General features: G+C 38.8%; 1 protein-coding gene across 1 annotated transcript; it reads right to left on the bottom strand.

The window, feature by feature from the left end:
• Nucleotides 1–902: 902 nt before the first annotated feature.
• FAM98B (family with sequence similarity 98 member B) lies at nucleotides 903–15771 on the bottom strand. The gene is made up of 8 exons (XM_068398430.1): nucleotides 15677–15771; nucleotides 14623–14771; nucleotides 13677–13811; nucleotides 12805–12983; nucleotides 6473–6553; nucleotides 5960–6076; nucleotides 3391–3558; nucleotides 903–1914 (listed from the first exon to the last, which is right to left on the bottom strand). Exons 1-8 carry the CDS (start codon nucleotides 15739–15741, stop codon nucleotides 1585–1587), a joined length of 1224 nt encoding a protein of 407 aa, XP_068254531.1. The 5' UTR covers nucleotides 15742–15771; the 3' UTR covers nucleotides 903–1584.
• Nucleotides 15772–17466: the final 1695 nt, after the last annotated feature.

The raw sequence follows: 17466 nt of genomic DNA on the forward strand, positions 1-17466 counted from the left end.
ATTTTGAACAGAGCTTTACATTCATGCATAAAGCTGCCTATGAAACAGGACATGATGCACGTGTTCCTGAAGGTAAAATAACACCTTTATAAAGCCTAGCAAATATGGGCACCAATAGGATATTTGTGCAGAAAGAACTCATAACTGTAGAACATAAAACCAAATCAAATCCTAAAGTTCAGCCTGCAGTTAAGCCTACAGCTACATACTCAAAGTGCTTCAAGGTTTCCATGCTATGCAATCAACAGATACTCACAGGTTTATCAGATTCCTTCCTGAATCTCTCTGTAGTAACCTGACACTGATAAATACTGTCATGAGTATATACTTGGGCATCATCTCCCTGGTCCACCTCTGTACTCAGGAGAGGCCTCACAGCAGGGGAGAAGATCTAAAAGATGCTGGACAACAGAAACTATCTTCTTTAATCAACAGCACTAAATTTAATTCTTCTCTACATGTACTTACAGCCATAATTGCATGAAAGCTAACTCCTCCTAGAGTAATACTCTCGGTGAAGGAGAAGGCACCCACACCATATCAAGACAGTTTCTTTTAGGTTATCAGACCAACTGGTTGGCAGAGTAAGAGTGAGAAGTCACTGAGGAAGGGCAACTGCTGTATGAGATGCCTGATTAGCTGGGCAGATGGTGATTCCAAAACATAGAGCAGGCAGGGGAGGAAAAAAAAAATAAAAATAAAAATAAATGGTATGTTCTTGCTCAAGAAGCTCAGCTTATTCAACCTTTATGCCTCAAGGCTGATTCAGAAGGAATATATAAATGAACTCTTACCAGACATGATGGCTGCAAAAGCTTCCTGCCCAGTCTGATCTTAAAATGTTTTTATGAAACACCAATAAAATGGAAAACAGGTAAAATGAAAACAGACACTATCAAAACTCACCATGATTCTGAGTTTATGGTACACACTCTGCCCTTCAAACAGTCTCTCATATATTTATGTACACACAAACCAACACGATTATATTAGTTTCTGTAGAGTATTAATTCAGGATGTTACTTTAATGTGAAGTTCTGGAAGGATAAGAAACCTAATTGAATATTTTTGACCAAAGCCTTAAGGATTTTAACATTTGACATAAAAATTTGTTTACAAGTCCCACATGAAAACTAGATGAAGACAAAAAAGCTGAAAGCAGCATTCTAGAGTCTTTTAGAAGTGTTTCCATCCAGTTCTTAGGCCTATTTTGTTTTTTCTACACAACATTTTGGAGCAGGGGAGAGGACATGCAACATACAGTAACTAGAGAGGCCTGAATATTAAATAACTTTTTGTTTAGAAAGGGTTTTATTCAGTTTTCTGAGGGTTATTTTAAATAAAATGACATATTAAAAAACACCACATGAGCAGTACGAAAAACAAGGACTTCAGTCGTCACATTTTAGTATAAAAGTTCTGTTAACTAAAAGAATTCAATGACAACTTCAGTTGGTCTAATGCAATGATTCATACAGTCATACTTGATTCTAACCTAAACCCAAGTTAACATATCTAAATTCCTGATACCAGTAAACACCACCACTACAGTTTGCCAGTTACTCTGTTAATATTTACAGTATTTTAGTACCTTTGGTATCCTCCCCCTCCTCTTCCACCATATGGATCACCATAGCCCCCCCTGCCACCATAACCTCCCCTGCCACCATAACCTCCCCTGCCACCTTGGAAGCCACCTCTTCTACCACCTCTGAAACCTCCACCTCCAAAACCTCCACCACCTCCTTCTCTACCCCCTCCACCCCCCCAGTTGCCCCTTCCACCACCACCACCACCTCCCCAGCCACCTCTTCCGCCACCTTCTTGTCTTTTTTGCCAAGGAGGCATTTCGGGAGGAGGCGGTTCAATCTCTGTTGGTCTGCCTCCACGGTCAGGTACTCTCCCCATCAGAACCTATATGGAAAAATAGGTCATTTTTAGTTTAAAAAAATAGTAATAACAACTTGAAGGGACACAGGATTCTTCTCTTATGAATAGAACATGCTGCCTGCTCTTTACAGGAAATATGCTCCCCTTGGTGTGGAGCTTGACAGCAGAACCCCTATTTCGTGTCGTAACTTGCCACAACACAACAGAACTCTGAAAATGATCCCATTTTCCACCTGTAAAACTGAAATAACTGCAGCTAGCTAGCTCATATTACATTTATGAAATCTTTATGAAGAAAACTACATGCATGTGAACTACTAGTATTACAATAAGCAATATATATAACATATATGAATATATAAATATATATTCATATAGAAAAGAATTCTTATGATGTGGCTCTTCTAGTTAAATTTCAAAGTTCAAGTTCAAACCTAATCAGCTGGCAAAAACCATAAACTGGCAAATTGATGTGCAACTCTAAAAGGAACACCAGTTTGCCTTAGATTAGAAACTATTGAGACACAGTAGAGAGCTGGAATAGACAAAATACATAACATGCTGCAGTAACACTTTCAAGAAAATTTTAAAAAAAGGGATCCTGACTCTGGTGGATATTACTCAGTGTACAAAAAGGGAGACTGTACTGGACAAAGTTACACAAAACATTAAGTTGAAGAACAAAGAAGTATCCAAGTAGGTCTTTTTGTTGTTGTTTTCATACTTCGTAAAGTCTCTGTATGATTAATGTTAACATACTCTGGTCAGACCCAGGCAGTCCAATTAAAGTCCTCTCAAGAAAAAAAACTTTCTCTGACATCCTACAACAATTAAGAAATTTGAGAATCTTTGGGATCAAAACATATTAAAGGATATCTAAATCAAACACAAAACTTTAGAAAAATCTGTAAATAAAGGATTAATAAAAACAGACTTAGTCATTGACTGAATGGTGAAACTAATGTCATTACTCGCAAGCTTCAGCTTTTATCATACACAAGAAAACAGTACAATGTTGATTTATTACTGTAGCTAAACCAAGTGATTTTACTTTGCAGCAAAATGACACTTCCACAGAAACTTTTGTGATTTATAATATACTGATAAACTAAAGATGCTGGTTTACAAACTGAATGACATAATCCTGGCAACAGGTAGCCCAGGAACTGATACCAGAAAGACTTACACACATCCTTAATTCGAGGTGTGCAGTTCCACTGAACTCAATAGGTCATTTACACACACACGCACACATACAGCCCCCACTACTGTTCTTTCTCATCTAGACTACTGTTTCATCCTGTTGCATGAGTGACTGTGTAATAAGACAAAAAAAAAAGTTGCTGCAATGTTTACTGGAATGCTGCAAACCTTCCTTCCTTAAAGCACCAAGTATCTTGCAAAAAGAAATGAAAATATTAAGCAAAGAGTATAATTCCAGATTACTTTTGATAGGTGTGTAAACTCCTATGACCTTTTATCACATCCCAAAATGTATACCTTGTTGATTGCACAGACTGTATTTTCCCGTGTTGATCCACTACTTGTTCTTATGATCTTCGATAAATCTTCTCGAGCAGCAAGAAGGTGAGCTAATGTAATAGTTGACTTGGGAGATAATGCATAGCGCTTGGGCTGATAGATTCGTGCTATGTCATCTGTTTTTACCTAAATGATAAAATCAAACACAACTTACTTGCTAGGCATAAAACACACAAACACACTTACCAGAAACCATGTATTAGCCTCAGTAAGTTTCAATTTGAAGACAGGGTGTAATGTCTGAAAATCTAGGTTATCTTACAAAATACACTGCCAGTTGTTACCAATGCTCTTCATATTGATGGAGCTTTTGTACAAAAAATGCTGCTGATTATGTCTAATTGATACTGAAACTTAGCACGGTTACAAAAGTCTCCTATCCACTGGCATCAAACATATTCTTTGATGTTTTCCAGCACATCTAAAGATTTAAAATTTAAGAGTCCAAACTGCTCTCTCAAGAGCCTTACATAGTCGTATTTAACAGATCACTTCTAAATGTGATGAAAACAGAGCAACTTCAAAGTAAGGTCAATTTGTGGGAAAAAAAAAAAAGAAAATGTATCAATGTAGCAAAACACTTGTGCAAGCCATGAAAAAGCGAGACAGAGAAGAGGAGAAAATAAGATTTTTTCCCAAACACACTTTGATGTTTCATTTGTTTAACAAAAAAGAAAAATACACTTTCTGGGAACATCTAGAACAATCTTCAGAGTAAAAAAAAATTTGATCTTGGATGGACCAGACAACAGGTGCTGTTCCTTTACATGACTGTTTTGCCAAGGAATTACTACACCCTTTATGGATCCATTTCAGTCTGCAAACTTATCCCTCTTGGAGACTGAACAAGTTTAAAAAAAACCCAAACAAACACAAAAAAAATGCCACACCATCAGAAGCAAAGAGAAGTATCCATACCTATTTAATGGTGGGGAAAAAAAGGCAAGCTAACAAATAAATTAAAAAAGGACAATTTGCCTCTTGGCTTAATAAAATACATATACATAAAATTATATCAATGAGAAAACATTTTCGATCCCCAAAACCTTCTTGGAGAAGTTGTAAACAAATATTTCTACAAGAGGAATAAGGAAAAAAATATTAAAAATCATACGTAATTTTGAATTAATATATAACCTCGTTATTTCTGTAACTGCATACTACTTCACATCAGAAGTCTTCATAAGACAGGAAAATGAATCATCTTACTACTTTATCATAATTAAAAATATCTTTAAACTATTGTTCTATTGTGAAAGTATATTGTTTTTCACATTGTTTGAATGGAATAACATTAAGTGACTTAAAATTTTAGTCTGTTTAAGGTAGTCATCAGTTAACATCAACTATGTTTAAGAATTATACTTTAAATTTGAAAATCTATAGTTGTATTGGTACACCTATAAGGAAGTTATACACGGAGGGACGTTTCCTGGCTTCTGTGACCTAAATGCCCTCCTTTGCCTTTCTTGTAGCATAAAAGCATTCACAACCCCTGCAGAAATTACAGAGTGAGCCACTCCAAAGCAGCACAGCAGCATCTAGACTCACGTCTTCCAGTGACACTTAGTGAGCTTCATGAACCCGATTCTGTCTGCATGCGTCAGCGACAAACTGTGACACCAGAAAGACTTGTCACAATCCATGCTTTCAGTAAGCTTTTGAAGTGTTATCCATCTTAAGGTTTCTACACAAACCTTTGGAAGAAAAGTTGATCTTGCAGCTCATAAGCAAAAACATCTGCCTCCAGCTTCCCACATGTATATTCATCAAATTACAAACTTTTTGTATCTTACCTCCCTACTCTCTTGGATAGAAACAATATATATTTCTAGCTCAGAAATATCAGACTGGTTAAATCATGTCTATTTTTTAATATACAGAGAGCTAGGAAATAGTACAAATGAAATGATCACAATTAAAACGATATCAGCAGAGAAAATCCAGAGGAGCGGTTTGGAATTTTTAGCCACCTGAAGTATTACAAGTAATTGTGCGCTTTTCTCATACAAGCTGCTATTCAAATAGCCTGTTCAACTGACCACCTGTTTATTCAGTAGCTTTGAATCCAAGCTAGGTAGCAGTCACTGTAATCTCACTGACTTTATGGGCAGCCATTCTTTGCACCCAATCTATGTTAAGGCCCAGTGTTTGTCTTCCTCTTGCATCTGCATGAGAAACACTGAGGTTCCCTCCTAGTTTACTTGATTGGAGGGGGGTGGATATAGGAAAGAAAAAGGTGAGATGTGAACTTATTAAAGTGAGAAACCCCAACAGAGGATGCTAGAATTTGTAATTTATAATTGTGGAGCTATAAACAGTCACAAAGAACGGACTGTGACATCTGGTCAAATCCTTCTCCTTCCTCAACACCTAGGACTTGGATGTTACAACCCGAGATGAGAAACTGGTTGGAAAGAAGACGAGTAATTGAAGTGTAATTACACGGTATGTATATTCAGGAGGAAGACCTGGGGAATTGTAGCAGACTCCCACCTACAGGAAGCAAAAAATACAGCAAGTTTACCTTTGCTCTATCAGACCAGCCAAAAGACTGTACTGTCACATCTAGCCTCTTCATTAACATACGTCGGCGACATTCGTACTCACTGCGAAGAGCATCATTGATTTTTTCCAATCTTTCCTGCAGTGTTACAATAAAAAAATCCAAACGTTCAAATTTATAAAGTTATAGAAGTCAATTTAAAGTTAACCCCACTCAGCAACTAAGATGTCTATCCTCAGGTGACCACAATAAATTACATAAAATTAGGGGTGCATCTGTGTAGTGCTACAGCAGTATGTATATACAAAATATTTTGGAAAGTTAGTAAGCAGATGAATCAACACAAAGTCTGTTTTATAACACTAATTCTAGAAGCATCTGATTAGCATTGTTAATACTCTGGAACTGAATTTTAGTATTAATATTTAGCAGTAGAACAGTGACTGTAAAATAGACAAAGTTAGATGAAGCCATATGCATTAACTTTGACCATCCTGTTAAATACAGAAAACAAATGGAGAGACTTTTTTTTACCACTTGGTCAGAATTCAGAGGTTTTGTTAGCAGTGATTTCCCCACGTGGTTATTCTGGACTTTTGAGAGAATGTCCTTTATCTGAAACGAAACACATACTACTCCTCAGAACACAAATGATATTTACATTTATTTCAGCACAATTTGTTGCAATCACTATTTGCTACTCATAAGATCAAATATAGCACACTTGTTTCAGCAGACTCATAGATACACATCTTCTGGCTTACCATCCATTACAAAAAGATTTCCTGAATACTTTCACTACATGACCAGTCTCTATACAAAAATATTTTATGGCACAGCATTTCTCCCAATTATAACAGAACAATATCTATATGGCAAATTTTTCAAGTGCATATAGGCAGTAGGACAAGTTAAATTACTCATTTTACTTATTACTAAGTGTTGTAACTACAATTAAGGAAATGGAACAATTGGAAGCTAGGAGTTCTGTTGCCAAATGCTAGACTTGGCTACAAAAATCTAGTGGTGAGTGCTAGTAAGAAAGGCAGGAGATAGGATAAGTATGTGGTCATTCTCTCCCACTAATTTTCTGCTAATCCTATAACCAGTTCCATTTAACATTATGTTTAAGATTTTTGCATTCACTACAAATCAGCCTTGCTTATACTTCTTCCATTAGTTTTTGCCCTCAATAATTGGGGATGAAGTATGCTCTCTCTTTCTGCCTTCCAAACTCCACTGCATTCTCCTCTCTCATTACAAGAAACCTCTACCTCCTCTTCTTGATGGAATTTCCTTTGGCACAGCTCTTCTAAAACCGTTATGAATGCTCACAACACTCGTACATAATTTTCCAGCCAACTGATTTTTTGGCTGGAGTAGACTGCAGGCATATTATTGTTCCTGCAAGTTTTGCACACAGTCTGATGGGGAGAAGAACTACATCTTAATTTGCTTTTGTAATAATTATGGGCAACCAAGTCAAACAAGACTAAAACTAGAGTTAATTTTCTTTTACATGTCACAAGGAAGAATTAAGGCAGTGCGTGATCTACAGTAAAACCTGTAGCTGAGGACAGCGATTAGATACATTTGCAAGGATTGTATCCTTGCACACAGGCATTCATATTAAATTTCTCATAAAGGTACAGTTCAAAGCTCACTCTTCCAGTATTATCTTAGTTCATCTTGTCAGAGTTTTGAGCTCTACATATTATAGAAATATCTCCAGTGATCACTATGGAAAAAAAAATCTAGGAGACAGAAATAAAATTCTAGAGCACCTAGTTAATTGATTAAAGAAAGCTACTTGAAAACGAATACTTGATAAATCAACTCTCATATTTCAGGGGTTTTGTAATTACCTCCTTTTCCTTTTTTTTTTTGCATATATCAAGGAAAGAATCTGATCTCAAATTTTGTGTAAAAACCAAGGTGTATATTTTGTTCTTTTTACATCACCTTTGGGCAGCACTGTGGCAAGTTAAAAACACAATACCCTCAGAAAAAGTCTGAAGTAAAAAATATTGTGCAGTGAGCAGATGATGGGAAAACAGTGTTTTGACTCCAGCAGAAAAGACAGCCTAGTAGTATCTGAAAAGTGGCCATCTAGTTACTGTAATATTCCCTGCTCTTATATACTCCATCCCTATCAAAACAGAGGTTACAACAAGGGGTAAAGTTCAGTTCCATGTACCCTACTGATTCCTACACTCCTCTTTCTCCGCTAATTCTTGCTTCTTTGCAACCTTTATTTTCTCTACAAGAAGCCCTCCAGGGTTGTCTGATTTGTCTGTCTTCTAAATGTAGACAACTTGTTTCAATTTTAGTGAAGCACACACACGATGCCTCTCATAATCTACTTCAAAATTCAAATGTACCTAAGCACAAACTATGCTTGAATTTAAACAAATGTCTGAAGAATCAAAAACTGAAGTCAATAACCAACAACATAAGAACATCAGCATGACAGCAAGAGATGAAGAAATCAGGGATTATAGGAGAAGGAAAAAACAGCAGATGAATTAAAAATTCTATTAGGCAAGAGGTGTCTATCCATACACCATTAAGGTCAGAAATATAACCTCAAAGGTTCTAATGAGTTGAAAGCAAGAAAGTGTATCAAAATGAGACTGTATGCTGGAAAAAAACAACACAACAAAACCAAAACAAATCCTCAACGTAATTTATAGCTACAGAGTGAAAGAAAATCTGGAAACCAGTGATGCTGAATACTATCTAGAGATTAGAATTATTGCAAGTTTGCAGCTGCAAGGGCAGCTAAGAGGTAAATACAACACTGGGCTTCACATACAAAAGCAGTACATTCTGCCATCACAAGTTGATGACAATTAAAAGACCTAACCCAGCACTGCATAATGCTCATGTCCATAAACTGACAAATGAAGTTTAGAGAGAACAATTAAGGAAGAGAATCAGTGAAAATCAGAACTAGAAGAAATAAGGGCAGCTAAATGAAACAATCCCTTATTGACTGGGGAACTGCCCCCCAATTTCTCCAACCGTTTCTTTCCAAGTTAAAGAGAATACCTATGTTTTTTATCCAGCAATAGGTTTATCAATCAAGTAACATTTAAGAAAGAATCTTTTCACTGATGAACTGGTCTACATTCATGTTTGTGACACACTGTAAAGTCATACCCAGATTACTGAATCTCCACTTTACTCCCTCACTCCCATCAGCAGGACTCTGAGGGCATATCCTACAACTATTAACACTGAAATAAGATGAGCTGCCTCACAGCTGCAGAATACATCATCCAGCCTTGACTGATGACAGGGCTATGAACACAAGAGCTTTGACATACACCTGTCTGCCACGGGACAAGAATACAACTGATGTGAGAATCTACACTATAACCCACATTCCTAAATACAACAGTTGCCCCAGATTAAGAAGGATAAGCAGGAATTTTAAAAAAACACCGCCACAACCCAGAAAGAAGTCTGTATGCATAAGTGGGAACAATATCAAAAGCAGTGCCCAGATCAAAGAGCAGTGAAAACATACAATTTGTCTTGCATTTCTATGAGTAACAGCCAAATCATCCCAAAGTTCTCACATGCTCAGCTGTAAAAAGCAATCCAATTAATTAAAAGCTATCTAGAGACAAATATATTTGACTATTGGACATACTGTGCAACCAATGACCTTGGTAACATTAAATATTTATAGGATTGCTTTGGAAGTTCACACACTGTCTAAAAATAGGTTAAAACCAAATCAGTTATTGGATTGGTTTGAAACAAAAATATTGACTTCAAAACCTGCTGTATAAAAATATACAGTTATTCTGTTACCAAATAATGTATATCTTTATGTATTGAACATGACATTTCTCATCTGTTCTATAAGTCTATACTTTAAAAAAACATTTAGCTCACATTTCACCATGTTCCATATATTTATTATCTTTACCCTCTGTCAAAATAGAGCAATATTTTTTATGTTTAACACCATTTGCATAGATAAACACCATATATGCATGCACCTCCAGAGTTTCTAAGATTTTGAAAAAACCTGACCTGGAGAGAGGTGTTATTTTATTAATTTAAGTTAAACTATCAACACTTTAAGGAAGGAACACTGTCTTAATTAGTCATAAGGTGTACTGCACAATTGCAGAAAGATGACCTAAAATCTTAAGCACAAACTATTTTTAACCCATCCTCTGCCTCTCTTCCATTTACCTGCAGAACATTTTAATTTCAATATTTATCTAACTTTAAAGACATTTTTGCTTGTCCTTTATGTCTGGTGAACAGGACAACTCTTTTGTCTTGTTCCCTGAAACTACACCGATACTTAATGTACAGGCACCATTATGTCTGTAAGATTATTAAACACTAACAGTTAAAAGCAACACGCTAACTTATATACAAATAAATTCTAAGTATTCCCAAATATTTTTAAAGATATTCTTCTCGTATTTCACTTAAATGTTATTTTAGCTTAGTTTTGATTCAATTTCTTCGGTAACCTTTTATAGTGCCTTTTCATTCTCTACTATTAGTGGACTACTTTTTCACATATTAGAAAACAAATAACATGGGCAAAGAAAATTTAGAAGTCTTCCAAATAAAGAGTATCAGAATGTCACTGTGTAATTAGGTGTGAAATTCACACCATCTTGACTGGAAAAAAGCTAGATATGAGCATGAGTTACAAAGCACACCACCAGCATAAACTTTTCTGAATCTTTGATCAATGTTCATTTAGAATTTATGGGGGTTTTGGTACTAAATTTCAGAATGCCTCACAGAGTTACCCTTTGTAAATATACTTTACAATAGAACAGCATCTTAAAAAAAACCCTAAAAAAATACTATTAGTTTTTCAGTGCTACAGAATAAAACAAAATATATTTAGTGCTAGGAGGCAGTAATAACGTCAATTCACCGCTCGCATTTTCTTATGTATGTTGATAACCACTACCCTACTTTATTGCAGGGGATGCAAATTTAAAAGGTACTTCCTATGACTGCATATTCAAAGTCTGAGCTACTATAAAACTCACAGTTTGAATGAAGAAAGCAATCCTGATTTTATACTAGCCTTTTAAATAAACTGACAAATTATTAAAAACAATCAATGTTCTAACGTTCCATACCAAAATACAATGTGTGATCTGTCCCTTTGGTACATTGCTGCTGCACAGCCAAACTATTCTCAGAACTATTCCCACAGCTACTGACAATGCTGATGATGCTAGACAGAGACAAAGAGTAGACATGTTGAAATGCTGCAGATACATTTGCAAAGTCAATAAAAATACTAGATTAGTATGTAAGTTTCTATTACAAATGATATAGTATAATACTAAAAATCAACAGTGCAATTTTACACAGAACCTAATTAAATCAGAAGCAACAAAATATTTGGAAAAAGAAATGGGTCATTTCAAGTAAATTTTTGTGAGCATCTAAAAAAAACTAATAAATGGCACTCTGAAAAAAACATTTACAAAGCAAATGAATTCCAATTGGTGGTATCACCATTCTAATGCAGCTACATCTGCAAATGTAGGTGTCTGATGCTGTACTGTATCAAAATAACTCTGAACCTGTCCTATATTAAAGTGAGTACAAGGGGTATAACCACTGTGGAACTGACAGATCTGAAAACCATGGCAAAATAGCCCAGGCAGTATTATTAAAAACAAACAAACAAACAAACAAAAAAGATAATACACTTTAAAGATTCTGCTCATTTTAGTACTTATGAAACTGTAATAGTTTACATAAACTGTAACAGTAACACCCTACACACCCATTCAAGCCTGTGGTACTATCTGAAAGGAAATCTTGGACTTTGCAAAAGATGGCAGATACCAGGAGTCTATTTAGTTCTAATGAATCTTTATATCCAGTCTAGATAGAAGTAAATAGATCAAGCACAGTTAATAGTGCAGGAATAGGCATCCCCTGGATGTTGCTTTGTATAAATAAATCTATTGAAGGTTTTGTCTTGTCACACTAAAGACATACAGATCCCCAAAACCTCTGAATGTTCAGCTGCCCACTGGCTGATAAGTAGAGGAGGAAGAAGAAAAAAAGAACCATAATCATGTAAAAGTATTAAACTCGGACTCAGCAGCAGAGGGAGATTCATTCCATGTATGTCCCGCAATTCTTAAAGGGGATCGGTCACCCACTCTCTCCCCAAATACTAGGGAGAAATAAAGAGCAAAACTTTTAGCTGCCTAACAGAGAAGATAAATTCCACCCCAAGAGCCTATTTACATTCTGCAGTGAGAAAGTCATAGTAAGGATCACATCAGTGAAATGAGTTAGAAACTGGTGGGATACACCTGAGAGAACTATCCTGTTGAGTAAGGTTTAAGTTTGCTTACTCACTGGCTATTGGTAATTCAGGCATTTTCATCCTCTTCTGCAACTAAGGAAATGGCACTAACAAATCAATACTTGCAATTAAGAAATTCATAAACTAAAAAGCAAAAATAAGTTTTGGATATTAAGTACACCCCAGAAACGACTACAGGTACATAAACGCGCAATCAGTTATCACCCAAAGTCTTCTGCTTGCTGCAGCACATTTGAATGAGTAACAGGGAAACTGTATTACTTCCAACTCATACCTTAAATTTGCACGGCAAAGTATGCCTCATCAGGTACATCGCATCCTTAGGCAAATGCTGAAATACTTCACTTCATAACCAAAACAGTTTAACTTAAACACTAAGCTGGCTTTCATAACAAAAATTCTTTGCACTTGTCAGACAGGGTTTTATGGATTAGACTGTTGGGACTTTAACTCTAAGATGAATGCTTACGGAGATAATCCTTACAATTTAACAATAGAGAGAACACATAAAATCCCATACCTTTTGTTCCACATTGGTTAACAAGGGAGGAATATCAGAAGACGAGGAGTTTGGCAGGCCCAGCGCATTGCACATAGCTTGCACTTCCTGATAAATTTCATTGTGCTTTTCCAAATGAGAGCCTTTAATTTTCTTGCTGTGCAATATTTTTAAAGCCTGAAGTTCTGTACTTAGAAATACTAGAGAGAAAAATGTCATAATGGCAGATTTAGAAACACTTGAATATTTCTGCATCCACACTGTCATATACAAATACAATATATACATTTATGAGATGACCATGATGAAAGGGAGACTCTCAGTTCTCTCCTGGACAGGTCAGTACCAGTTTCCCAATCGTTATCTGAACTAACTCCCACCTGACTTCCTAACTTCAGTCTACACATTGTATTTAACTGCTTAACCCACTTCTGCCACCAGACTCCTAGCTCCTTATTATCACATTGGTTCCTGCTGCTACTCCTTTATCCAAGTCCAGCTTAAACCTACACTTTGCTTCTCTCATTCCTGCTTTCAGCACCTTCAAATCACATAGCATTTTCTTTTAAGCTTCCCAGAAACCTCTCAGAAACACGGGAAGCAAGGTCTCACTTTCAGCTGAGCTGGAACCGGATCAAGAGAGTGATCAGGAGGCCTCAGTAGGTTGAGCCATACTTCACAAGGAAATGTTAGTGTCTACTAAAATAGTTTTTTAATATTTTTCTATTTTTCACTTCTGCACAAGTGAGCTGATGCATGCTCAGCTAGGTTGTAATGATTGTACACATATACTTAAACACACCTAAATAACTATTTAATGTAAATTCTACAATAACGATAGAGCATGCATGTAAAATACTGTATTTTAAATGGGAAAAATGGTTATAACTTACAGAGGAGTTTAAGACAATCTTCCTTCTCTCTTAATCTGTCCTTGATGTCTCCAGATATAAGTGATGAATATGGACAAGCCATTTCTCTCAGAAAGCCACTAATCTCAAGCTGGAAGCTCTCTATATCTTTATCACCTATGGGAATAAATAAATGCAAAGCTAATAGCTTTTTACAGAAACATCAAGCTGTAATCTAATTTTCTTAACTTATGCATTTAAATTGCAGGTTTCGATAGCCCAAAGTTTTACCATCTACCACCCTAGTAACATTTTCTTTCTTCTCAAAGAAATCCTACATACAAGCAGACACGCTTTTCAATAGCTACAGCAATATTGTACTCATGCTTTGAAACAGAAGGTGATGCTACAGCAGTCTTTGAAGACCTGAATGCAAATGAACATCACTAGGAAGTGAATAGCTTATGTCACAAAACAGCAGATCAATGTAATTAATTTTCTGATGAAAAAGTTACAGGAATCATGAGCCCATTATTTTCAATGGTTGTTTTCAGTTTTACTACTTTTTGTGAAAACATAAGCAATATAAAAATCTCATCCAAGTTCCAGCACTGAACAGAAAGAATCAGGTAGCGCTAATGAGCAACGCTCATTATCTACACACAGTGCTGAATGGAAAATACCAGGCACTGGAATTTAAGCCATCAAAATATGATTACATGTAACAACCACTCACAGGATGTATGAATGTAATTTTTATATTTATGCAGATCTAAACAAACCCAAAAGCACCTTTTTTTTTCTTTTGAAAGAATCTTCACAAGACCTCAATCTAAGAGCCACATACATGCAAATATCAGCCTCAGTTTGTCTACCTTTCAGCTGTCTTCTAAACTTCAACACTGTAATTTCACTATTAGCTGAACAATATCAGTCTAAATCCAGTGAACAAATACTAAATTGTTTTAATAAATTAACATTCACATACCATCTGTTGAAGTGATGCTTTCTTCCATATTACCAAGTGACTTGATTTGGGAACCTAACCAAATGCAAAGCTCAAAAAACTCTGGTGAAGACAATCCATTCTCTGCTGCTTTGTTCAGGGCTTCCTCCTCCAACAGGGGACCCGTGTACCTGCGCAGAGATGAACATTAGTGATAAGTAAGTTTAACATAAAATGTACACATTTTAAAATCATTTTACTATAAGCTGGTTAGTAACTACACTGAAATACTTTAATCTTTGTAAGCTGCTTTTGTCAAGGAATAATTCAGGCTTTTTAGAAACATATCAAAAAATGAGTGGTAATTTGTAAACTAAATGGTCTGTCAACAAATAGGAGGCAGGCATTTTCACGTATCACATGTGCCTGTGAAAACAGTGTTTCATGTCTCAATACGTGCTAAACAGACAAGAATTCTAGTATTAATTCAAGTGTTTAGTCAAACAAATTTCCTTCCAACTGTACTGGCAGTAAGATAACTGAAACCTAAACGGAATTTTACGTTGTCTGCTCTGTTGCACCAGCAGCACCTCCGCGGGAGGCAGGCCCGCAGGAACGCACCGGGCGGGCAGCCCGGCCGGGGGGAGACCCGGACGCCCCCGCAGAGATGCTGCCCGGCCAGCCCTCCCCGCCAGCCCCGGCCTCCCCGCGGTCGCTCCAGTATGACTGAACATCACCGCTTTTAAACTCTCCGTACCCCACGAAACGCCCATCCAGCCGCCCTTCCTTCGTCTTCCCCCCGTTACAACCAGGGCAAGCCCAACGCAGACGCCGTGACCTCGCTCCGGGCGAAGCAAGAAGCTCAGCCCCGGCCGCCGCCGGGCCTCCCCCGGCACCCGCCGGAACGCAGGGCCCGTCCTTCCACCGCCCCCCCTGCTCCCCGCCGCAGCCGGCGCCGCGCTCCGCTCCGCTCCCCTCCGCCCCCCGCCTCCGGCCTCCTGCCCGCAGCGAAGGGGCCCCGTTCCGCGCACGGGGGTGTAGCGCGGCGGCGGGCTCCCCTCGGCCCCTCGCCCCGCGAAGGGGGACCCCCGATTACCCCAAGGCCTCCAGCGCGTCCAAGATGTCGCACTCCATTTTCGGGCCGAGCGCCAGCTCCCTCATGCCGGCACCGCGGCTCCCCGCCGCGCCGCGCTGTGCCCTCCTCAAACCGGCCCTCCGCAACCTGCGCCCGCCGCTGCGTTCCGCCGCCGCCGCAGGCCCGGAGTCCGGCGGGAGGCCCCAGCCTGACTCCGTCGGCTCTCCTCGCCGCTGGCTACCCGGCGCGGGGGTGCTACAGGGCTGCACGTAGCTGGAGATAACCCTCTGTATAGGCCGGTCCTTACTTTCCTCCCTTACTGAGGAGCGTCCAAGCTGTCTCGTCCTTCCCTGGCAGTGCTTGTCTCCTGGCCCTACGGCTGTCCCTGCTGCCCTGCTCCGGGTTTGGCCCCTAACCACTGACTGCTGCAGTCGGCTCACCCATCACCTGCCCCCCCTCCATCAGGTACCGGCCACCTGGAGAAACACAGGACCAGGAGAGACCGCGGCCACCCTTTTGGACCCCGGACATGGCTGGTGCCTGGGGACCCAGCTCTGCCACTCATAGGCCCTCACAGCTTGCCTCATGCCTAGTCTGGGAGGTGGTGAACAAAAGCAGGTTTTTAGGCCTGGACCCCTGCAGTATTTCTGGGATCTCTCTGAATTTCGAGCTGTGACATTCTGCCTGAGGCGGTGCAGACAGTGACTGCAGGGCCCCCATAGCCCCAGTTCTCCACTGGAGGGGACCTCAGCCCTGCCCCAGGGGTGCGGGCCTGGCAGGGACCAGCTCCCAGAGCCTGGCTGAGCTTAAAAGCCAGGCTGTTAATGATATTTTTAATACATTTTGGAGGGAAGCTGAGATAGGTGGGTTGCATTGGACTGACACAGGTGATGGTACCAGCTATAAGCATAACCAGCTGCTCCTGCCCGAGGAGTGCAGGGTTTCCAGCTGGATGTGGCTGTTGTGATGAAGACCTCAGAAGCATCATATGGCTTTGTAGCCTATGTGGGATTGTGTACTGCATGTAATGGAGTGGGATGACCCACTGTGTCTCTCTGAGCACATCAATTTTCAGTCCTGTGAGCTGCAGGGATTTCCAGTCCCAGTACTATTAGACCTATTAATTGAAAAACTAAAAGGCAAGTCTCCCAAAACATGTGACTTTGATCTTTGATTTTCTTTTGTCTTCTATTTTGAGATGTCTGGGTTCTCATTTCCAAGCTTTTCTTAGCAACAGCAACGTTGAGAGAGAGACATAAACTAGCGTCAGCTTTTTTTGTCCGTTTGGTCTCAAACTATCCCTGTTTTATCCCTCACTCACAGCCACTTCTGGTGAAGCATCCCCCAAATTCCCTCTAAAACAATACTGCTACATTAGTCCCTCAGAGTTTTTGATTTCATCTAGCTCAGCTGTAGCCTCCTTTCCCATTAACTAGAAGGAAAATTCTGCCTTTTTTTTTTTTACCAGTGTTGTCTTATATGGACCTTCAGAAAATCCAGCGGCTGAATCTGTGATGAAGACCTGTAAAGGCATGCAATCAGATGGAAGTAATTACAACATAGATATCCGTAATGAGCGAAATGTCCACAATTTTTGAAGCAACTATTTTGAATTATTTCCATCTAGCAGAAGACGTGGCTTTATTGCATACTAAGCTCTAAAAAAATGGGAATCAGGACATCCATGACATCCTCCCACATGCACAGACAAGAAGCTAGAAATCAAAAACATTTATTGCAGTTGGTGGAAAGAAGAGCATCTTGAAGTCTGATAGGCTTATGTCAACCATATGATGTACATCAGTGCCAGT

This window comes from Nyctibius grandis, chromosome 4 (genome assembly GCF_013368605.1).
Source record: "Nyctibius grandis isolate bNycGra1 chromosome 4, bNycGra1.pri, whole genome shotgun sequence".
Lineage (NCBI taxonomy): Eukaryota > Metazoa > Chordata > Aves > Nyctibiiformes > Nyctibiidae > Nyctibius > Nyctibius grandis.

Bases quoted from the DNA above. Each gene is read 5' to 3' on its own strand.
- FAM98B (XM_068398430.1), bottom strand. From the start codon at position 15,741: ATGAGGGAGCTGGCGCTCGGCCCGAAAATGGAGTGCGACATCTTGGAC. The intron at 6,077-6,472 runs GTAAAAAAAAGT...GTAACACTGCAG, and splicing joins CTCTGAATTCTGACCAAGTG to GAAAGATTGGAAAAAATCAA. The intron at 3,559-5,959 runs GTAAACTTGCTG...TTTATCATTTAG, and splicing joins GCTGGTCTGATAGAGCAAAG to GTAAAAACAGATGACATAGC.